Source organism: Epinephelus fuscoguttatus, linkage group LG21 (assembly GCF_011397635.1).
Source record: "Epinephelus fuscoguttatus linkage group LG21, E.fuscoguttatus.final_Chr_v1".
In the NCBI taxonomy this organism is placed as follows: domain Eukaryota; kingdom Metazoa; phylum Chordata; class Actinopteri; order Perciformes; family Serranidae; genus Epinephelus; species Epinephelus fuscoguttatus.
In genome coordinates, this window is record NC_064772.1 from 33,615,678 (window position 1) to 33,639,111 (window position 23,434).

At 43.9% G+C, this 23,434-nt stretch overlaps 1 protein-coding gene across 1 annotated transcript in view; it reads left to right on the top strand.

Annotated features, from left to right (window-relative positions):
• The window catches only part of sspo (SCO-spondin), a 103,801-nt gene that overhangs the window by 38,831 nt on the left and 41,536 nt on the right, over window positions 1-23,434 (top strand). Inside the window, exons 64-102 of the mRNA XM_049565646.1 lie at window positions 413-504; window positions 893-1,096; window positions 1,216-1,386; window positions 1,504-1,759; window positions 1,889-1,935; window positions 2,070-2,240; window positions 2,361-2,495; window positions 2,618-2,754; window positions 2,834-2,928; window positions 3,055-3,104; window positions 3,286-3,456; window positions 4,027-4,197; window positions 4,302-4,381; window positions 4,482-4,651; window positions 4,740-4,786; window positions 4,975-5,175; window positions 5,660-5,830; window positions 6,553-6,753; window positions 6,846-6,957; window positions 7,045-7,265; window positions 7,602-7,754; window positions 7,886-8,052; window positions 9,361-9,506; window positions 9,694-9,914; window positions 10,067-10,102; window positions 10,271-10,435; window positions 13,811-14,023; window positions 15,026-15,193; window positions 15,499-15,633; window positions 16,208-16,445; window positions 16,532-16,684; window positions 16,814-16,860; window positions 17,138-17,308; window positions 17,455-17,631; window positions 18,719-18,874; window positions 19,122-19,246; window positions 20,738-20,877; window positions 21,178-21,224; window positions 21,318-21,560. Coding sequence (XP_049421603.1) covers window positions 413-504; window positions 893-1,096; window positions 1,216-1,386; window positions 1,504-1,759; window positions 1,889-1,935; window positions 2,070-2,240; window positions 2,361-2,495; window positions 2,618-2,754; window positions 2,834-2,928; window positions 3,055-3,104; window positions 3,286-3,456; window positions 4,027-4,197; window positions 4,302-4,381; window positions 4,482-4,651; window positions 4,740-4,786; window positions 4,975-5,175; window positions 5,660-5,830; window positions 6,553-6,753; window positions 6,846-6,957; window positions 7,045-7,265; window positions 7,602-7,754; window positions 7,886-8,052; window positions 9,361-9,506; window positions 9,694-9,914; window positions 10,067-10,102; window positions 10,271-10,435; window positions 13,811-14,023; window positions 15,026-15,193; window positions 15,499-15,633; window positions 16,208-16,445; window positions 16,532-16,684; window positions 16,814-16,860; window positions 17,138-17,308; window positions 17,455-17,631; window positions 18,719-18,874; window positions 19,122-19,246; window positions 20,738-20,877; window positions 21,178-21,224; window positions 21,318-21,560 — 5,804 coding nt within the window. The remainder of the gene's footprint in view (window positions 1-412; window positions 505-892; window positions 1,097-1,215; window positions 1,387-1,503; window positions 1,760-1,888; window positions 1,936-2,069; window positions 2,241-2,360; window positions 2,496-2,617; window positions 2,755-2,833; window positions 2,929-3,054; window positions 3,105-3,285; window positions 3,457-4,026; window positions 4,198-4,301; window positions 4,382-4,481; window positions 4,652-4,739; window positions 4,787-4,974; window positions 5,176-5,659; window positions 5,831-6,552; window positions 6,754-6,845; window positions 6,958-7,044; window positions 7,266-7,601; window positions 7,755-7,885; window positions 8,053-9,360; window positions 9,507-9,693; window positions 9,915-10,066; window positions 10,103-10,270; window positions 10,436-13,810; window positions 14,024-15,025; window positions 15,194-15,498; window positions 15,634-16,207; window positions 16,446-16,531; window positions 16,685-16,813; window positions 16,861-17,137; window positions 17,309-17,454; window positions 17,632-18,718; window positions 18,875-19,121; window positions 19,247-20,737; window positions 20,878-21,177; window positions 21,225-21,317; window positions 21,561-23,434) is intronic.

Sequence of the window (23,434 nt, forward strand, 5' to 3'; positions counted from 1 at the left end):
ATGCATCAACCCTCTGGAGTCGACGGACGTGCCCGTGCGTCCAAATCACATGACCGATTTAAGATGACGTAGCAGCAAGACGCAGGCTCGTTGAGTCTCTCTTTTAGCTTGTGTCGAAAGTGTGAACTTCCAACTATATACCAGTTTTGGTTTTAGGTGCAATGTGTTAATACAGTATGTCAAAATGAAAAAATAACTGTAAAGTCACACAGGTGAGATTATGCTGAAACAAATGACACCAAACAAGGCAAGGTGAACAGTTTTTAAGGTGAAATTTAAAGCTAAAATCAAAAGTTATACCCTTGACCCCAAAGGGTTAAAGCACTTGTTCTGCACCGATGGTGTTTGACTGCTCACACACCACCCTTTAAATTTGACCAGGAGTCTTTATGCCTCGACTTTGTCCCCTCAGGTCTCCAGTGAACCCGGCTGGAGCAGTCAGAATCCAGCCCTGTCCAGGAGACTCCTCAGAGGCCCGCCGCTGCTCCAACCCCTGCCTACCTGGTACACCAACTCACATTAATGTCACACTGTGTGGTTTTACCTTGTTTTTCAGGGACTTCTTTTAAACACCAGCTGCTCAAAGACTTTTTTATTTGTCACCTAATATTTAATCTAACAAATCCTGTGTGTATGGGTCAAAAATGATGGTGATTAGATGTTGCACTAAAATGAATGTATGTAATAAATGAAAAGCTGCTTATCCTTTCTTTGTTAATAGCATGAATATCAAAATGTGTAGCTACACCGAGCTAGTAAAAGGGACTAGACTTTTAATTGAAGTTTTATGGTAAACCTGTCTTTGAATACTTTGATGCAAGTCTCAGGTCACTATCCTAGAATCACTTGCATACTCATTATCATATGATGTCCGTATCCTCATCTCTTCCAGTGCTACCAGATGGAGTCTGGAGTAAATGGACCGGCTGGTCAGAGTGCAGTAAGACATGTTTCAACCACGTCGACGATGTTGGAATCCGACGACGATTCCGCAGCTGCAACCACACGCTCGCAGCTTTCAACCAAGCGGACGCAAACTCAGCCTGCGAGGGAGACAGTGAAGAGCAAGAGCCTTGTAACACTGTACGCTGTCCAGGTAGTACAGACGCAGACACACACACAGAAACCACAAGTTCTCTGTTCCCTCCGCTCTCCACAAATGATGTGTTAGGAAGACAACTGTCTGAAAAGCTGATGCTAGTTGTGTCCTTCCAGTGAATGGCGGCTGGTCGTTGTGGTCATCGTGGTCGCAGTGTTCATCAGAGTGTGACTCCGGCGTCCAAACAAGAGAGCGGTTCTGCAACTCCCCCTCACCACAGCATGGGGGCAGCAGCTGCCCCGGGCCACACATACAGACACGAGACTGTAACTCCCACCCTTGCTCAGGTACAGCATCATGTTTTCTTACAACTCAAGCTAATATGTGTGAATAATAATTTAATAAGAATTTTCTCTGTCCGCAGTTGCGATATTCTGTCCTTACCTCCACTCGTCTCCTCTCAGGTGTGTGTCCAGAGGGCATGGTGTACATGACATCAGCAGAGTGTGAAGCTCACGGCGGTGCGTGTCCGCGGGTGTGTTTGGACATGACCTCCGCAGAGGTGCAGTGTGCCACCGCCTGTTATGACGGCTGTTACTGTGCCCTGGGCTTCTACCTGCTCAATGGCAGCTGTGTGCCTCTGGCAAAGTGCCCGTGTTACCATCAGGGGGAAACGTACCCAGCCGCGGCCACCCTGCCTGTTGATGCCTGCAATAACTGGTACTGTTGGCCTGTGTTCAAAATGACTTGGACTGTGAAGTGGACAAAATGACATTTGTCTTTAAATGAAGTTTAGATTATTTTTTAATATTTTGGGCCACTTATTCTTACACTGTGTGTCTCAAACAGCACCTGCACTAACGGAGAAATGGTGTGTGGAACAGTTCCGTGCCCTGGTGAGTGAATTTCGATTAGTTTTGTGTGTACATTTACTCATCTCCTCCACAGTCTCTTGCTTTCCTTAAGTCTTCTCTTGTGTCTTCATTTGTCCCCCATGCTCTCCACCTTTGATCCTGTGTGGTTTCCTCAGTGGACTGTGGCTGGAGCAGCTGGACTCAGTGGAGCGCTTGCAGTCGCACGTGTGACGTTGGTGTGAGAAGGCGTTATCGTTCGGGAACCAATCCTCCTGCAGCTTTCGGGGGCCGTCCCTGCAAAGGAGACAGAGTTGGGATTGATACCTGCAGCATTGAGCCCTGCTTTGGTGAGGAGAATTTTACTATTTACGAAATCCACGTTGTTGCTCCTGTGTGTTCAAAGAAATTAAAAACACACCACTGATCAAAACAGACAGGAAGTTAGTGAAGTTTTGATGCGTCTGAAGGTACAAAGGAGCCGTGGAGTGCGTGGTCAGGGTGCTCAGTGACATGTGGAGGAGGTTACAGGACCAGAACTCGCGGGCCCATCCGGATCCACGGCACCGCTCAGCAGTTCAGCGCCTGTAACCTGCAGCCCTGTGGTACGGCAAGACAGAACGTTGGATGTCCAGTTTTTTTTGTTTTTTTTTTTTACAAAAATCAGGTGAATTAGGAGAAAAGAAAGTTTTAATTGATTTCTTCTTGGACTCTGTTGCTGTGTCAGGAGATGGCAGGGTGTGTCCTCCAGGCCAGGAGTGGCAGCAGTGTGTGAGGGGAGCAGTGTCATGCACAGACCTGACCATGGACCTGAGCAGGAACTGCACACCAGGCTGCCAGTGTCCACACGGGACAGTCCAACAGGTGGGTGGAGCGGCTAAACGCAATCACTGGTACACAAACATATACACAGAAACCACCAGATGGTCCTTTGTGTTTCCAGGATGGTGCGTGTGTGCGAGAGTCTGATTGCCGCTGTGATCTGGACGGAGAACAGTACAAACCTGGAGATATTGTGCCCACAGACTGCAACAACTGGTGAGTGAAGCTGACATCTTTAACTCCTCCATGAGCCAGGATGAGTTTAACTCCGCCAGCATGTGCTTACATCATTCGTACATGAAGAAGAGGTGACATTATGGTTTGTGTGTGTTTATATTTCAGCACATGTGAAGCAGGGAGGCTGGTGAACTGCTCTCAAGTCAGCTGCAATGGTAGGCGAAGAGTCAGTCAGTCAATCTGTAATGGAGCCACTGCTGCTTTTCTTTTAATTGTAGAGATGCAAAACAACGTGAAAAAGTAAAATGAATGATGTACAGTTTTTCTTCTGTTGTCTCTAACCTCTGTGTTGCAACTTTCTGTTCCTCCTCTCACAACCACACACGCTCTCTGCAGTTGACGGCCAGTGGTCAGCATGGACTCCCTGGGGTCAGTGTTCAGTGTCGTGCGGAGCGGGTCTCCAGTCTCGCTACAGGTTCTGTTCCAGCCCTCAGCGCTCTGGCAGTGGGCTGCCATGTCTGGGCCCTCACAGAGAGGACAAAGTCTGCATCGCTGCTCCATGTGACCGTGAGTTTGTTTTGTGTTCATCTGTATTGACTGATATTCTGTTGATATTCAAACCTACTGGCATTACATTTTCTATTCCTCGTGTCTTTTTATATCCTTTATTTAGCCGGGAAGGTCACACAAAGACAGAGGATCTCTCCTTCCAGGGAGTCCTGCACATTAATACGTCACCTGTATGCAAATTATAACTGGATTGCTCCCAGGATCCAGACAAATTAAAATTTTTGGGGCAGTCAGATCACAAATTCTTAAAGGAGCTACCTGAAGCTAACTTAATTTGCTCTGGCATAAGTTGCTTGCCAGGAAAATTTAATTGAACATCCTGTAAGCTGCGAGGATTGTTTAATGTCAGTCGACAAATTAAGGCTTTGTCAGGCTGCTGGAGCTTTTTAAGTTTCTCATTATTCTCTAGTGAAATATGTCCTTTAGATATCGAGAGTGATATAAAAATATTAATAAAGACCAGCTCCTGTTGAAATAAAACAGATACACACACATCCTGTTTACTTAAAACTGCAAGTTCTAGCTCTAATTTTTACTCTTTCATCATGACGTGTTGGCACTTTCCAGGTGACGGTGGCTGGGGTGAGTGGAGTAACTGGACCAAGTGTACCAAGTCATGCGGTGGCGGGGTTCGGAGCCGGAAGAGAGAGTGCGACAGCCCAAGTCCAGAGGGGGAGGGGAACTACTGCGAGGGTCTGGGAACTGAGGTCCTCACCTGTAACACTGACCACTGTCCAGGTACATTTGCAGAGTGTAGATTGTAGAGTACAGTGTGAATTTTGTTCACAGTGCAGCCGACGTTATGTTACTGTTTTGACGTGTGTATCTGTGTGTGTTTCCAGTGGCGCCATGCTCGCAGGTCCCGGGCACAGCGTTCAGCAGCTGTGGCCCCTCCTGCCCTCGCTCCTGTGATGACCTGGCTGTGAGTATCACTCTGATTATCACCAGTTTAACATGAAGTCACACTTTGTGGAGAACAATAAGAATTCAGGTGATAAGGGGATTGTCTTCCTCTCCCTCAGCACTGTGAGTGGCAGTGTGAGCCAGGCTGCTACTGCACAGAGGGAAAGGTCCTGTCTGATAATGGGACAGTCTGTGTCGAGAGAGAAGACTGTCCCTGCCTGGACCTCAACACTGGACACAGGCTGGAACCAGGGGAGACCACTGAAGCCCCCGATGGATGTAACAACTGGTCAGGATTATACACAACCACATTTATATTTAACAGAGAAATATCCAGACAAGAAAATAACTTTGTTGGTATTTCTTTTTTGTGCCAGCACGTGTGAGGGCGGGAAGCTCAACTGCACCAGAGACCCCTGTCCAGGTGAGTCAGACCAGCTGTTAGTCTCCGTACCTGTTAATTAAAAAACAAATACACTGGCTTGTGTGCAGTCTTTCTGTCTCTGACTTAAGTTTAAACTCACAAATGCAAATTTCCGACTTGATTAAAAGGAAACCTGCACAGGAAAGTTATGTCTGGAGATGTTCATAAATGTATGTGTGTGTCTCCAGTGTCAGGTGGCTGGTGTGAGTGGTCAGAGTGGACGCCGTGCTCCAGGACGTGTGGGGCAGAGTCGGTGTCCCGCTACAGGAGCTGCGGCTGTCCTGAGCCCAAAGCTGGAGGAGCGGCCTGCTCTGGAGAACAGGAAATACACAATGGGGTTGGAGTTCAGATCCAGAGACAGCCCTGCCCTGTCATCACGTTCTGTCCAGGTACAAAGTTACCACTTATCATCAAGTCAAGTCATTTTATAGATACATGTATGTCACATTTAAAAACAGCAGGAATTGAACCAAAGTGCCTCAATACAATACACAATTAAAAAAATAAAAGGTTCGACTACAAGAGGAAAAGCTGGAACAACTAACATGATAAAAGTTGAACAGAAAGTAGAAAGTTACTGTCATTGGCTCCCAGTAACAGACCCTCAGCTGAGTTAATCAAAATGAAGACGTTTGTGAATTTCAATTGAATTATTTAGCCCCAAGAAACTCGTACTTAATGTGACTGTAAGAATGAAAACAGGTTTCACGACCCATTTGTCAGTCACTCATTTAAATATAAAGTCTTCCCCCGTGGTGATATTAATAAGTCGTATTTTAATCTTTTTCATTCCGCCTCCATTTTATCCTCTCCATCACAATTTTTTGTGTCTGTCTCTGCATTGCTCTCTTTGTGTCCTCACTCTCCCTGTAGTCCATGGGTCGTGGAGTCCCTGGTCAGCATGGTCTGAGTGCGATGGGTGTGCTGGCTCATCCACCCGCACCCGGGAGTGTAACAGTCCCCCCGCCAGGTTCGGCGGGCTGCCCTGTCTTGGAGAGAGCAGGCAGAGCCGCGGTTGCCACGACAACATCACCGTCTGCTCAGGTCAGTATAATAAAGGACTGTATAACTGTGCATTTATGTTGAGACGCATGCTCCAATTCAAATGGAGGTTACTAGATGGAAATGAGGATGAAATGAGGACTGAAGAAACTTAAGCTCTGGTGAAGCTCTAGAGAAAAATTACGAGATGGCTCACAAGAAACAAGGTGACACCCATTAGGTGGTGAAGCCTGGAAGAGAGAAAGAAAAGAGGCTGCTTGAGTTTAATTAAAAAGCCAAAAGGCCTATTAAACAGAAATAGCTGCCTGAAAGGGGAGACTAATGAACTCTGTGATTTTATTGAACCCTTCCTGCCCTTCCATGTCCAACTCACACAGAATGAGAACGAGGGTTACATTTTCCAGCTGGTCTGGCTAGTTTCAAGTTTGCTTTTTGGTTGTTTAGTACATATTATTTGTCCAATATTTAGATAAGAGATCTTCTCCTGGTCAAGACAGCGACATAATTAGTTTCCCATAATTTCTTTTTTCACATAATAGAGCACATATAAGCAACACAAGGAGAACCGTTAAAGAAGAGAGGCCCAGAGGCTATGCCAGTGACAAAACACTTTCCAAGGTTTATGTAAAAGAGCAACATGTTTCCTTTAAGGCAGTTTGTAAAAGACCTTTAAAAGCATCCAAAAAAAAGAGCACTTCTAATATTGCATTTCTTTAAACCCCATCACTCCACTCTATCAAACTGTTTCCTCCTGCGTTCTGCAGACTGTGGAGGAGGCCAGGAAGAATGGCCCTGTGGGAAGCCCTGCCCTCGCTCCTGCTCAGATCTCCATGGTGACACAGAGTGCTTGGACTCCCCTGGGTGCAGACGGACCTGCGGTTGTCCGGGTGACATGGTCCTGCAGGATGGAGTGTGTGTGGCCAGGGAAGAGTGTCGCTGCAAATACCACAACAGCTCTGCCACTGGTTAGATCCTCAATCTGTTCATGTGAAGTCTCTAATGGAAGTTTTTACGTCGTATTATTAGTTTAATCAATAGATTTATGTCTGTGATATAGTTGCAACATCCAGCGGGTTGGATTCCAGTAATGCATCATGGGTGTGGCCTGGTGGATCTGACTGGCAGTTTGCAAATCCAGGAGACAGCATTATCAGTGACTGCAAAAACTGGTACAGCACAGCTAACTAGCTCCACGACAAAAATCTGTTCAATCAAATTACTTCATTAAAGATCACGTCTTTCTTATTTTGTCTCAGTTCATGCGAGGCTGGGGTGCTGCAGTGTCAATCAGTCCCTGGCTGCTACGTCGATGGTGGCTGGAGCCAATGGGGGGCCTGGACTGAGTGCTCGCTTTCTTGCGGAGGGGGAGTGAAGCTCAGGAGACGACAGTGTGATAACCCGTCCCCGCAGAGCAGTGGGAGAGGCTGCCTGGGAGTCGCTGAGCAGAAGAAAGACTGCAACATGCATCTGTGCACAGGTATTCCGGTCTGGTCAATCCAACGTAGAACTTTTAGACTCAGAAACAACTTGGAAAAAATGTCTTTCTCTCAGTTTTACTGAAATCTGAAAGAGGAGATATCTTACATTACCCCTTAACAACAAAGATTCTTTCATTCCCCTTGAAACAAATTCCTTAAGACGACTGTAGGTTTGTCCCTTGTATTTAGATAATCTAGTTATTTCTAAAGTAGAAATACTGATTAAAGTATAATGATTATGATGAAGATCTAAACAATAAAGAGTTGCTCTGAATAGAATTAAATCGAAAAAACATATGAAGATGTGTCCTACCTAAGTGTCTTTTGGTTTCCAGACTCAGCGGGCCCGTGGCTCCCCTGGTCTAAGTGGTCTCCGTGTTCAGTCAGCTGTGGCGGTGGACAACAATCCCGCTCTCGTGTCTGCAGCTCTCCACCCTGCAGTGGCCTCAGCCGTCAAAGCAAGACCTGCAACACCCAGGTCTGCCTCGGTGAGTCCCAGTTTCCTGTCTCCATGGCATCGAAGTTGGTTTAATTGCAATATCCAGGCTAATCTTGTAAGAAAAAAAAAGTTGCACATTGTTACAGACTGTCTCTATGCTGACATCTTGTTATTGTGCAGAAGTGGGCTGCCCACCTGGCAGGTTGTACAGGGAGTGTGAACGAGGTGAGGGCTGTCCGTTCAGCTGCGCTCAGGTCAGCGGCAGAGAGGGCTGCTACTCTGATGGCTGTGAGGAAGGCTGCCACTGCCCCCCGAACACCTACCAACATCACGGTGTCTGCATGCAGGTGGGTTCTGCAGCAACTTTAGCACTGTGACAAACACGTGATATCGTGCATCTGAATAGGGCTGGGGTGATTCATTGACGTAATCTGCGTCATCGATTACAGTAGATCTAAAGAAATGTAAACTGTGTCTGATCAAAGCATGGATTCCTTTGAAATACAAGCTGCAGCTGAAAAACCTCACCCACAAATGGGAAATGACTTCTCACAGAGTTAAACTTCTCTGCACGGACACTTGAAGCGAAAGCATCCCGGAGCACTTTGTCAAGTCGGCAGCAGACAGCACCGTCCTGTTCACTCTTTGTCCCCATCTAGGTGTGATATATGAGGATTATGAACACATGCAACATGTGTCTGTTAGTAGTCACTTAAATGTTCTGCTCCACTGCTAACGTTATTCACTATTCACATTATTCACGTTATGTTTTCTGTTTACTTTAACAGCCATGCATGAGAAGGAGCTTAAACTGAAGCTACAGACAGACTGCTGTTAGAGGCTGTAAATCGTCTCTGTTACTTTCCTTACCCTGCACTGATGCAAAAATACATTTGTCAGTGATGATCTAAACTACATGTGACTCCAGTGATTAAATAAATCCATGTGAAAATGGCTTTAAGTTTGCAGACTGGTACACAAGAAAAGACACTGATTCTCCAGTCCAGGAAAATGGCTCCTGTGATTTACAGTAATTAAATTAGTTTGAACTGGTTTTCAAGTCCTGTATTTTTCTGATCTGATAAGTGGGATCTATTTTTATTTTTATTCTTATTTTCATTTTTATTTTTATTTCATTTTCATTTTCATTTTATTATTTTGTTTTATTTTCATTTTCATTTTTATTCTTATTTTATTTACATTTTTATGTTTATTTTATTTTTAATAATTATTATATGATAACAGTAATGCAGACATTAGACTAATTTCATAAAATACTGCTATTATCTTTGTTTTTAGGAGAACTGAATGAGTTTCTGATATTTATTTTGGGGTAATTATATTGTTACATTAATCAAATAATAACAAAATAATTTTTTGATTAATTGACAAAGTAGTGGTTAGATTAATCGGACTAATTAAAACAATAATCCTTATATAAATTGATAATAAAATAATTGTTAGCTGCAGCCCTACATCTGAATAATGATAACATTAAAGCTTGCGTCACAAAAAGACAGCAGGTTGGTGATTAACACACTCTCAAACCATTTTAGCTGAGCTAAAATGCATTAAATTAAGTTAATGTAACAATGAAGGTCTTATTTAACACTAAAAAAAATATTTTTCTGATGTGATTCTACTGTTTGTTCCAGGAGTGTCCCTGTCTGGTGGACAAAGAGCTTCTGGCCTCTCTGCAGAGTGTTTCTGTCATGCCGGTCACATCTCTGCTGCTCCACAACATCTCTGAGGGAGTGGAACTCCAGTCTGGAGACACACTGGTCCATGACTGCAGCACCTGGTGAGCAGAAAACCGTGGGAATATTTGCAGCTTCACTATATATCCCACACTGTTTTCTACTGCTGGACAACAAGGCTCCAAGTTGACTCTTCTAACTCTAAACCTGTCACCTTCCCGTCATCATCACTGCTTTCACAGTCAAACTCTTGAGACCACACCTCACCCCTTCCTCCCCTCTGTCCTGTAGCGGCTGTGAACACGGCAGGTGGAACTGCTCCTTGGAGCACTGCCCGGTCGACGGCGGTCTGTCACCCTGGGGCTCCTGGAGCCCCTGCTCGCTGTCCTGCGGAGGCCTGGGATTGAAGACTCGCTTGAGGGGCTGCACACATCCTGCTCCAGCACATGGAGGGAGAGACTGCCAGGGGCCACGCCAGGAAACCACTTACTGCCAGGCCCCTGACTGCCCAGGTACACTTCAGGGGGGCGTTTAGGCAGAGTAGGTACTGTAGTTAGAGATGGAGGGAAAGATGACACACGATTAAAACGTCCAGCAGTCATTTGCAGCCGTTACAAATAACAGAGACTTGTACTAATATTGACTTTTTGCTTGTTTTTGGCAGTTATCATTGGTCCTACAGAAGAACCACTTTTACCAGGTAAATCATCCCCTTATGGTCTTTGCAACCTACTTGTATGATGCATGCTATTGTGGTTTCTAAAGTTTATTTTAAACCTTGTCTGCTGCCATCTTTTCCCTCATGAGACAAAAAAAATTTAAACGACTGTGCCCTATTTCCTCGTCTTTCGTCCTCTGCTTTCTTCAGACGAGGATGCTGGCTTCTCTCGCTGGTCGTTATGGAGCCCCTGCACTAAGACCTGCACTGATGCTCTCAGCCCGGCCATGAAGTCCCGTCATCGACAGTGTATCAGACCTCCGTGCTCTGGAAGCTCTCACCAAGAGAAGGCCTGTAACCTGCCGCAGTGTTCAGGTACTCACATTATCTCCCTTTGCTGCTGGCAGCGTCTGTGATCGCAACCAAATCTTGTACCAGCCAGACATGAATTTCACAAACCATCTGTTTGCCTGAGTTGTAAAAAGAAACTCAATTATGTGCTGTGAGTGAAGGTGGCTGTGTGAACATGAAGCAAACTCAATAATGTTGCTGTGGAAAAGACTGCAGCACTTGTGATAAGATGAAAACTGCCACACCAGTGGATTATATCAGACGACAGAGGAGGAATATTTCTGTTATTAGGAGCCGGTGTGTGAGGGAGCAGTAAAATCTCCACACAGACCGAGCTCCATAGCATCTGTCGCTTTGCTGTTTGATACTGTTTGTGTTGTGGCTGGGTTTGTCGTTTCACTCCGTGCTTATCTCAGAGACGACAGAACGGACTTAGTAGTGGACGTGCCGTTTTATTTACTGGCAGCTAAAGTGTTGGATTCTTGTGTAAAATATCCATACACACACAAACAGAAATACCATCCAGAAAAGAATATGCGGTTTTGAATGTGTGTGAATGTGTAAATTGTAGATCTGTGTTTGTCCCCACAACACACCAGGGAGATAATACAGGTTATGAACACAAGTCCAATGATACAGCTTTCAAATATTTAGGCTCTGTAGGCATCACTTTTAAATCTCAAATGAACTTTCGACCACATGTCTATAGTCTCATCAAATCCTGCCACTTCTACCTGAGAAATATTTTCAAAATCAAATCAGCTGTGTCTTTTCCTGACCTAGAAAACCTTATTCTTGCGTTTGTATCCTCGTGCTTCGACTACTGTAACACACAGTCTACATGCCTCGGTAAATCTTCAGTAGCTCGGCTTCAACTTGTGCAGAACACTGCAGCTCATATTTTAACTGGGACAAGCCTCCCTCCACTGGTTGCCAGTTAACGTCGTAATTGATTTGCGGTTTCTTTTGATAACTTTTAAAGCTCAACATTGTTTAGCGTCAAGTTACATAGCTGAGCTTCTGACTACCTACGCTCCAAGTCGTGACCTGACATCCTCAATCCCACCCTCTGCAGTCGTCCCTAGATCAAGGCTGGTAACTGAAGGTTCACCCCAATGCCAAATCTTGCATCCATGTTTCCCTCACTTGGATCTCTTCCTCACATCTTAGCTCCGACCTCATAAGACACAGGGGAGCGATGCAAGGAGAAAAGAAACCAGGAAGTATGTCTGTAGAAAAATGAGACATAAATGTCATGTGAAGCGACGTTGTTCTAATGACATTGGCAGCTGATTACAGCTGGATCAGCTGTCAGGAGGCTGATTGTGAGTTCATTATTTAATAACCCTTAATATGATCACGATGTCTTTGAACACTGGAAATAATTTATTAGGTCAAATGTTTCAGGGAAAATTCAAATTCTGTAACACATCAACCCGATGATCAGGAATGGTCAGCCTCAGTGTGACTGAAATCTGTCTAATAAATGAATAAAGTTGTTTGTTCCCTTTTCTTGTTCAGATTTTTAACTCGATGGTGAATCAGACAACAAATAAAATACTAGAAAAGCACTCAGACAGTGTTGCCAGATCTCGCGAGACAAATAAGCAACCAGGCCTGTGAAAACAAGCCCAAAACAAGCGACTTTTTCTACGGAGCCCCCCTAGGTTCCGGTGAGAGAAAATTAAATAACCCGTGTGCACGGTTATACAGTCCATGGGGAAGGATTTTAAACTGTGCGCAGTTTTGCAAAACTGAAAATATCTGCTTGACAACTTATTATTGAGCTGGGAACAAGCCCAAATAAGCAACTACGCTTTAGAAACGAGCCCAAAAAACCTGCAACCCGCGACTATCAATATTTGTAAGCAACTTTACAGAAAAACAAGCCCAAAGTCGCTTATAATAAGCAGACTTGGCAACACCTCCGCCAAGTAGGTGATATCCCCCCCCCCCTCTGCATCAGATTTTCCAGCCTGCATCACAATTAGGTTATTTGCATCACCATCATTATTAGGTTATATATGCCTTCACCATGGAGACACTGTGGTGTATTTAGCGATTAGCATTAGCTATTACATAACGTTAGCCAATGTTAGCGAAAGTTAGCTAATGTTTAGCTAACTTTCGCTAACCGCTAACGTTTGTCAATCGCTAACGTTATGCTACCTTTTGTAACAGCAGGAATAAACACAACTGTAGGAAAGAAATTGGCAACGTTGCCGTTTATGGCTGTTTAAAAATGTGCTGGCTCTAGTACCAGCTGAAGATGTCTTCAATGTAATCGCTAACGTTAGCCGCTATTTTGTTTAAGCATGTGCATGACCAAAACATCAAGTTAGGAGGCAGTTTTAATCAACAGCAGCGTCTTGTACATACTGTGTCATTGAGTCAGGAAAACCCCCATTCAGTCAGACAATAGACTTTATGTATTCCTGACGAGCCCAAGTAGGCCTACTCGCCACTGCCAACCGGAGGCGCACGTCTGGTCATGGAATGAGTCTTCTCTAAAACTCGGTGAATACACAGTAATTTCATCAAAATCCGTTCAGAACTTTTTGAGTTATTTTGCAGACAAACAAACAAACAGACAGACAAACAAACAGACAGACAAACAGACCACCGCCGGGGAAGACATAACCTCCTTGACGGAGGTAATAAAACTTGGGAGTGATACATTTGAATTTAATCTCTTATCTGTCTTCACTCTGTATGAAACTCCAGTGATGTTGTGATCTATCAGATTAGTCCAATCAGCTGCAGCGCTGTGCTGTCCAATTAATAACTGATATCCAATCCGGGGGGTGTGTCGGTTGGTAAAAGACTTCCGCGAAGGCTGCACTCGTGTATCCTTGCTTCCCTCCCCTCTGAAAGCCTCCTCTCTCCTCGACTCCTCCTAGCGCATTAAGGAATTGAGACGTCCTACAAGATGGCGAGTCTCGGCTGATTTCCAGGTCAAGTGATCGAGGATAGAGGAGTCGAGGGGGGATATCTGGATGAACCCTCTGCCTGAGGAGATGAGGCTGTCTAACACATTGCCTGTTTGAAATCATTGCTTGTTGTCTAATTACTTTGCACTTAGTGAAGCACTTTGTAACTTTGTTTAGATAAGTGCTATACAAATAAATATTATAACTAAAACTGACATTTAAACTCAATAAATTGCTCATGTAATGTGACTGCATTACAGTTTTCACTTTAACAAATAGATATTACAACTTTACTGTAAATCCAGTGAACAGATGTTTTACTGTAATTATAGTAAACTGCAACAAGAGCTGTAAGAACAAAGATCAGATAGCAGCACTTAAACCAAAGCATCACAATAATTAGACGAAGCTACACAGATATTAATTTACTATAACGAGCGGTCTTGTGTCTTCTGCAATACGTCCCCAGATGGAGGCGATGTATGTGTGGGGCCAGACTGTGCACGGAGGAACTGCTCGTGGACAGAGTGGGGGGAATGGAGCTCCTGTTCACGGTCCTGCGGAGTGGGTCAGCAGCAGAGGATCCGAACCTTCCTCAGTCCCCATACCAACGGCTCGTGGTGTGCAGACATCTTGGGAGGAAACCTGGAGCATCGCTTCTGTAACATCAAGCCCTGCACAGGTCAGAGTCGATCTGCAAATGTATGTCTTTGACTGTACATCTTGTTTTGAGCATAACTGGTAGGTTTTGGGATTTTCAAGTACATTTCTGTGTTGGCTGCATGTCTCGGCCCTGGAGGTTGCCACTTGGGCAGAAATTAGCTGCAGGCCCCTAGTGAACCCTCACCCTAAAAATTCTCCCACACCCTGTGCATCGTTTCTTGTTTTAGTGGTAATTAGTAATCAGTTTGTCAGAACTTGATTAAGCACACGTTTACTGATGAAAGTGCACCATGTACACTATAAATAATAAAGACTTTAAAATAGAGTGGTGCAGGGGTGATACCTTTATGTAGGTCAACCAGGAAATTAGCGTTGCCCCAGTTCCCTCCACAAAAAGGTTGCACCTTTTGTTCAGCAAGATAATCTCAACAAATGGCACCACTTTTAGGAGTTTTGAAGCATAAATGCAATCACACAATGATCACATGTCTTCAGTGTCACCACCAGAATGAGGGCGCAAGGACGGTGTTCGGTGTGATGGCGTTTAATGTTCCCAGCAACCTCTACAGTCTTAATTAACCTCTTGTTAGTAACCACCATTTTTAAGACATTGCAAAGCCTCAAAAATCATGAGTGGGGTTGTCACTGATGTATTTCATGTTGTAGAACAAAACATGAAAATATCTTAGTTTCTATTAACTACAGACGAGTAACTACAGACCTTATTTCAGGCATCTAGTTAGTTCAGATATACTCACTAATTTCCTGGATTTTAGGATCCATACCTGAACCAATCTATTAGATTTTGGATCCTTTATAAGACTGGCACTCAAAATTAGGTAATACTGCTGTGTCCGTCCCTATTAGACCCGAATTCTTGCTTTAAAAATGGAATAAAAGAATTCCTGTTTAGTATAAAGTCTGTGTGATTTGTAGAATAGTATAAAACATGATAAAACACATGTAGTGTATTTTGATTCCGTGCTTTATGTTCATGTCTGTTTGTGTATTGATGTTGTAGTGGACGGAGGCTGGTCTCGCTGGAGTCCCTGGTCCCGCTGTGATAAGCGCTGTGGTGGCGGGCGCTCCATACGCACTCGCTCCTGCTCCAGTCCTCCGCCCAAGAACGGAGGGAAGAAGTGCCAAGGAGAGAAGAACCAGGTCAAACCCTGCAACACCAAACCCTGCGGTGAGACAGACCCAACATGTTCACACTCACACACACACACACACACACACACACACACACACACACACACACACACACACACACACGCTCATTGAGTTTAGATTGCTATGACCCAGAGGACAGTTCGTCCCGTGCCGAGAGAAATTTACTCATTTATTCAGCACGTGGCTGTTTTTCTAGGTAAGTCTTTGTGTTCAAAAAGTCAGCACAGCCTGTGATCAGCATTCTTGGTGAGGCACGTTGTGCGAGGAAAATGCCTGCAGCATCATGGGAAAATTCATGACCTTCTGTTTGTGTATTGTCAGATGAGAAAGGCTGCCCGGCGGGCCAGGAGTTCGTGCCGTGTGCCAACCAGTGTCCACAGCGCTGCGCAGACCTCCAGCAGGGCATAGAGTGCCAGGGCAACACCGAATGTCAGCCCGGCTGTCGCTGCCCTAAAGGCACTGAAGCTGCTATCATTTTACTAACAGATAAGCGTGTGTGTGTGTGTTTGTCTGCATATCTGACTGATTCTTCCCTAAAGGTTCGGTGCCTGCTGGTATTCAAAAGATAAGCACCATATAATGTGTGTGTGTGTGCACAAGCTGTATCTGAATGAGGCTGGGTGCTGTTAACCCACAGTTCAAATAAACCTTGTAAAGGGACAGTTCACCTAAATTACAACACTATCTAACATGTAATTTAAAGAATTTCTTGTCAAAATTCTGTTAGGTTGGAAGAAGGTTTGCATTTCTGGGATGTTGGACTCGTGACCTCAGTGTTTCTAAAATCCTGACTGTCCCCAGATTGGATTTTTTTCCTACCAAAACATATTAATCATCAAAATTCTTCACAGTTTTTGTGGATAATGAGCCCATCGTTTTTAAAGTGCACATAGCGTTTTTAATTTCACGTATTTCAGAGGTCGCTAAGGCCCTAAAACAGCTGCTGCAGTGGAATAATGGCGTCTAACACAACCTGTATGTCTGTTCATTAACATTGTACATGTTTTAAATAACTAATGTGTGTGTCCAGGCCAGTTGCAGCAGGACGGAGTGTGTGTGCAGCTGTGGCAGTGTGACTGCGTGGACTCCCTGGGACAGATTTGGGCAGCCGGCAGTTGGCATCAGGTGGACTGTAACAACTGCAGCTGCTCCGATGGACAGCTCCTCTGCACCAATCACAGCTGCCAGGCCACCTGCGTTTGGAGCTCCTGGTCCAGTTGGGCGTCGTGCAGCGTTTCCTGTGGGCAGGGCCAGAGAACCAGATACAGGTGAGGAGAAGATTCATTTAAGGTATCTCTCAGAGGAATGTATTTCCTCATAAAGAATAATAAACTGTGTCTCTGTTGTGTGTCAGGTCCCTGATCCCAGAGACCGAAGGCGCAGACTGCCAGTTCGAAGAAGTCCAGCATAAACCCTGCGACCCAGGACCCTGCCCACCTCTCTGTCTCCATGACAACCAGGAGCTGAGAGTGGGGGACACCTGGCTGCAGGGGGAGTGTAAACAATGGTGAGATGGATGCACACAAACACGGAAGGAAAAGTATATCATGCTGATGAAGTGTTTGCAGCAAACAGGAAATGAGAATTTTAAGGATTCTGCTTTGTGTTTCAAACTCTCATTTGTTTTGCCTCCCAGCACATGCACCCCAGAGGGAGATTACTGCCAAGACATTGACTGCAGAGGTGGGTCGCTGCAATTATTTTAAAGACAAAGAGTAGATGAAGCAGGGTGAATGTGGTAGAAGAGCATGGACACTGTTGCAGACGTGTTCGACTTAACATTCAGCTTGCATTACCAGCTAACTTTTGAAAGAGAATATCCACATTTCCATTTGACAGGAGAGAATCTCACATTGTGTGACATTGTTGCCTCGTTCTTAAAAAGTTGACTGACATGCTGCTAAGTTGCCTTCAAAGATACAGTGAGTGTCGAAAGGCCAACTCCTGTGTGTGTTTCCAGTGGACGGAGGTTGGACGCCATGGTCAGTGTGGTCTGACTGCTCAGTGACCTGTGGTCGGGGCACACAAGTTCAAACCCGCGCCTGCATCAACCCGCCTCCACGTAACAACGGGTCTCACTGCAGCGGGCCGGACAGAGAAACACGGGACTGTCACGCTCCTCCATGTCTGGGTTTGTACAGAAATGCCACAGCTATATTCATACCAAAACAAACTGTGTGTGTAATCTCGGAGGAATGGTGTCAGCAAAAACTGGATCGTGAAGTAATTAAATACAGCTTACAGTTGCCCTCGTCATATTGACCTACTTGTCTACAGATGACCTTTGCCCCTGGTCACCATGGTCACCATGTTCCCGGAGCTGTGGCGCAGGTTCTGTGTCACGCCGCAGGGTGTGTGTGTGTGAGGAGGGAGGAGATGCAGCGTGTCCTGCTGAGGTTGAGGCTGAGAGGAACAGAGAGGAGACCCAGCTGTGTTACAAGCAGCCCTGTCCAGGTACGGAGACGGATGCTTTTGGTTGTGGTCAGATTGTGTGCTGTGCTACAGTGAAACAAGGTCCTGTTTGTGGACTGATGATATTAAATATTTCTGTGGATAAAAAACATGATAATTAGAGTAACAGATTTCTATTTGTAAATTGAATGTTGTATCGTTTGCTGTCTATACCTATGCCTTTGTAAAGCAGCGCACACACCTCAGTGTTGTGTTCAAATATTCATATATTCTAAATAATTTAATATGTACATGATGACGAAAATAATGAGCTCGACCTGGTTTGATCCACACCTGGGTTGAATCAGGTGAAGTCTGTATTTAGACCCTCTCGGTCACATGCTCATTATTGACCTGATGCAAACAGACTGCTGATAATTGTACTTACTGTACATAAATAATATGTTTGGAAGCATCTGTTTAGTGTGCGTTTGCCTTTTTGTCTTGAGGCAATACAATGAGACATTCATTAAAAAGAGCAGTGTGTGTCGCAGACAGCAAATTTACATTATTATTATTAATATATTTAAATGTTGGCAAGAAAGATCGTGTTGTGTTTATTCTAAGGCTGGACTAAAATTAGATTGCAGTACATTCTCACATTTACCTCAGTAACAATAAATGTAATGTTCTTTAATACGACAGGTGCATAATCCTTTCTTGTATATGCTCACTCACTATATATGTATTTATTGTGTTAACTTAATTGGTTTGCCATTCAATAATCCAATTAATAAGATGTATTTTCCATCACTGTCCTCGGCTAAATTGGGCAGTTGATTAATAAAATGAATGATTTGATATTATTGTGCTATTTGTCGCAGTTAGTGTCAGATCAGGATGGCTGCTAATTGAATTTTTTCTCTCTGCTTAACGTCACCGTGGCAGCTGATGCCAGTAACACGGCGTCTTATTGATTGTAAAAGAGGATAACCTAATGACTGGTGTATAAATAGATCTGATTAACTTAGCAGTAGACTCATCAGGCCCGACTCTGGATCACATGAGTACAGGCTGCTCCACAGAACCTAACGGGTTTGTTTAAACCTGTGTGCAGCACCAGATTGGTTGATTTGTTTTTCCTCCGCAGGCTGTCCCATGTCGGAGTGGAGTGTTTGGTCTCAGTGCTCCTGTGAGTCTCAGAGGCAGCAGCGCTACCGTGTAGCTCTCTCTCCAGCCACTAGGGGGCAACAGTGCACTCCTGTTGAGACACAGAGCAGGACGTGCAGTCTGAGTCAGTGTGATGGTGAGTTAACAACCATGGAAGAAAATGCATGTGAGCGCATTAAAGAGGCCTGTTTGTCTCATTGTTCTTGTGCTCAAGATGCACTTGAATGTTTTATTTCATGGAGCTTTGCCTCCAAATGGTCACACAGGGAATCAAGCACCCATTTTTTCGAGCGCATGCATATAATTGAGTGTGTGTGAGAAATTGATTTTATTCATGTTGATACTGTTCGTGATCTACTTTATGTTTTTTCTCATATTTATAGATTGTGAAGCCCCATTTGTGTACTCAGCATGTGGGGCGCCTTGTGAGAAGCAGTGCGCTCTCCAGGGCCGTGGAGATCTGTGCTTAGGCGTCAGAGAGTGTACACCGGGATGCTACTGCCCACAGGTGAGTTTTTCATTCGCCCTTGTACCTTGTCTTTGTGGTTTCTGACAATTAGCATTGCAGGTGAGATTAATCTTTTACTGTAAAGGTAAAGGCACCGTCCTGATTGCAAGTAGTGATGGCCAAATGAAGCTTCATTAAGCATTTTCTTCATTTTCTAGGCCATCTAGATGGCTCATGGAGAGAGAGGCTCAAAGAATGGTAATTCAGTGTGCTTTCAACCTTCTGTTGAACAAAAAGCGCCATCTAGTGGGCTCATAAAATAAAGAAAACGCTTCATGAAGCTTCGTTTGGCCATCACTAATTGCAAATAATTGAGAGCAAATGTGAGTCAGACAGTTTTAGATGATGATGCAAAATGAACTGATATTTGTGATGTGTTTCATGTGTGGCAGTGGCTTACACACCTTGCAGTGCACATTTCATATCACATTATATTAAATCTGAATACACATGATGTAAAAGAGAGCGATCAATAATAATCAGACTGCTCCTTTTGCCATCTGCATATAAAATTTGCTAGACTTTGTGTGTATGTTTCTGTGTGAATCCAGGGCAAAAATATACTGACATGAATTTAGAACGTGAAATATGCTGTGCTACATATTGCTGTTAATACATCACTTCGGTGTGTGATGACAGTGATGACAATTTAGTGATGTTGTTTGGCCCAGTTTGGGAGCCTCCAGCTTTGATTTATTGCAAAAATCCTCTCTGATAGACTGATGATACGCCCATACAGCAGCAGCAAGGGGAGATAATGAAATATGGAACAGAAAGCAGATCTCCAGTGATGTTACACGCCAGTTACCATAATTCATTCAACAAACATGAATTACTTTAACAGCACGTCGTTCACTTGCTGTAATGTTTTTCTGACCACTTGGGGGCACAACACCACAACATTGACATATCATCACCACCTTTTGAGTTGACATAGCAAACGTGTGTCCTTCTGATGAATGTCAGTACCATATTCTCTCTCTTCTAGCTCCCTCTTTGGTCTCTACCAACTCCTGAGGGAAATATCTGCCTCTTTAGCTGCTAAATGCTCCACTAAGTTCACCAGCTAGTTGTTGACTGTGTCTGTCTGCAGTCCGGGCCTAAGCGGGTAGTGTACAGTGGGTTTTTAGAGTGTTCAGTTGAGCTGAACAGCTGTCTTCTGGGACCAAAAACAGCACTGTGAGAGCAGTGAGGCTGAACCAAAACAGTAAAGTTGCAGCCGGAGAGCTAAACAATGAGCTGAAACTCACTGTAAAGCTCCATAAAACAGAGGGGAGCTACAGATCGTCTGTTGGGTCATCACTATGAGCAAGCCCTTTCACATTGTCACATTTGACACACTGTTATTGGAAAAAGTTTGATTATTGCTGCCAGTAACTGCAACATAATCGCATTAAATGTTTTACAATAAGACTGATTTGCCTCGCGTAGCATCAGCTAACATCTCTATAAACATATATATATTTTTTAATTCTGTGTTTTCCCTTCTAGGGTCTGCTGCAGCAGAACGGTAGCTGTGTTCCTCCAGAGGAGTGTGGCTGCGTCCACCTGCAGCACCACACTTCAGGACAGCCACCCACACCTGTGTCTGTCCCTCAGGGAGCCACGGTCACCATAGGCTGCAGTACCTGGTCAGACCCTGGCTGTTAAAAGCATATGAAGCCATGGCAGAGGGCCTGATGTTTTCTGTTTATTTCTCTTTTATTTTTAAACTTCTACAAGACAGAAAGTTTGAGAAACATTTGTAAATAAGTGATAGCAACTGTGTATTGATTGTGTTGCTGCAGTGCCAAGCTCTGCACTGACACAGAAGAAATTTCAGTATGGACTTTTTTAGGGACTACTGCCGTGACTATTTGTGCCTCAGTGCTGCAACTTTTCATGGCCTGTCTGCTGACATATTGTTATTGTGACCTGTTTCTCTCCTGCAGCCTTTGCCATGACGGAACTTTGCAGTGTGACATGAGAGAGTGTGAAGGTGAGAAAGCTGAGTAAAGAAAGTAATGGTAGGAGCTCATGGTTGAATAATCCCATCATCCTGTTACTCCTCTTTTTCCTTATCTTCTTTTAGTCATCCTCAGTGAGTGGTCAGAGTGGACTCCCTGTTCCCCCTGTGTGCCCTCCTCCTCCCTGCAGCACAGCGACTCCCATGCAGGAGTTATCGGTGGCAGTAAAATGGTCTCAATCCAGAGGCGTTTCCGGGCTTGTTTGGACCTGGATTCTGGTCTTCCAGTCTCAAGGGAGGAAGAGGAGAGCCAATGTCCAGGACCACTGGTAGAGGAGAGGCTCTGCCCGGATGCTAACGTCTGCAGAGGTAATTGTGTCTGTCCAGGAAGACAAAAAAAAAGGTTGAGTGAGTCCTTTATCTCAGTCCAGAAATGCAGTCAATTCCTCAGTCTGTCCTTTGTCAAGCTCCAGTTGCTCCTCTTACTCCAAAGTGAGTCAAAGTAATGAATGGGACAGTTTTGCTCCACCTGAGTTCCCCTCACCATATTTGATATTTCCCATCAAAAGATTGTATGTAGACAACGCAGTGAACCAGTGAGAGCTCGACAAGCATGGCACCATAAAAAAAATGAATCACAGATCAGGTCAGAGAGTGTGATGATGAAATGACTCCAGCCTGGCTCTCTTTTCAGAGGAGAAGGGAATGCTGTCATGTCGAAGTACGGGTAAAATACAATGCAAGGCAAATGTATTTGTACAGCACCTTTCAACAACCAGGAAAATCAAAGTGCTTTACATAAAAAGCATTAAGACAAGTTGTATAAGAGGCACAAGCCGACATAAAAACACGTCTATAAAGAATTCATAGGCTTAAATTGAATAAAACATAAAAAGGGAAAAAATAAAATACAGTGCAGTTACACTCCAGTGGGAGATATGAATAAATAGGTCAGAATACGATTCAATAAAAAGCAGTTGAAAACAGACATATTAAAAAGCCTGTCATTCACTAACAGAGTTCGAGCAAACATAGAGTTTTATGAGTTTGTTCCAGGTATCAGGTGCTTAAAAATGCTGCTTTTCCATGTTTAGTTTTGACCCTGGGAATAGTAAGTACACCTGTCTCAGAGGACCAGGGATCTTGGTTCACATCAGAGATGTATTTTAAACTGTTGAGTAAAAACTGATTATTATGTGACAGGCAAGAGGCCACTGCCTCTGGACTGATGGATTCAACTAAATGAGGGTGAATGACCTGCTGAGGCAGAATACAGTGGTGCAGGAATGAGTCCTAAAATGTGGGAATTAGTCAGCATTTTGCAATTCCAGTTCCCTCCCTTAGTGTAGTTCGTTTATAGTCTAAAGTTACCGTTTTACCTCTGGCGATTACATTTACACTAGCTTACAAACTAATGTCAGCTTACCTGCTAATAAAGACTGTGAAATTTGATGTTATTGGTACATTTTCCATTTTTCAGTACTGTGAAATATGATGTTATTGGTACATTTTCCAATAGCATTAAAGATGTCATCACAGGTACATTTTGCAATACCTTTAAATATGATGTTGTTTTTACTTTTTCCTATTTTCTAATACTGTTAAATGTGATGTTATTGGTACATATTCCTTTTTTCAGTACTGTGAAATATGATGTTACAGGTACATTTTCCAATATCCTTAAATTTGATGCTATTGGTACATTTTCCAAAAGTGTTAAAGATGTCATCATAGGTACATTTTGCAATGCCTTTAAATATGATCTTATTGGTACATTTTCTATTTTCTAATACAGTTAAATATGATGTCATTGGTACAGTCAGGTCCATAATTATTTGGACAATGATACAGTTGTCATCATTTTGGCTCTCTACACCACCACAATGGGTTTTAAATGAAACAATGAATACCTGCTTAAAGTGCAGACTCTCAGCTTTCATTTAAGGCTTTTTTCAAAAATGTAGTATGAACTGTGTAGGAATGACAACCATTTCTTCACACAGTCCCCCAACTCTAAGGGCTCATAAGTATTTGGACAAACTAACATAATCATCAATTAAACAGTCAGTTTTAATACTTGGTTGCAAATCCTTTACAGTCAATGACTGCCTGAAGTGTTGGACACATAGGCATCATCAGATGCTGGGTTTCTTCCCTGGTGATGCTCTGCCAGCCCTTTACTGCAGCCGTCTGCACTTCCTGCTTGTGTTTTGGGTGTTTTGCCCTCAGTTTTGGCTTCAGCA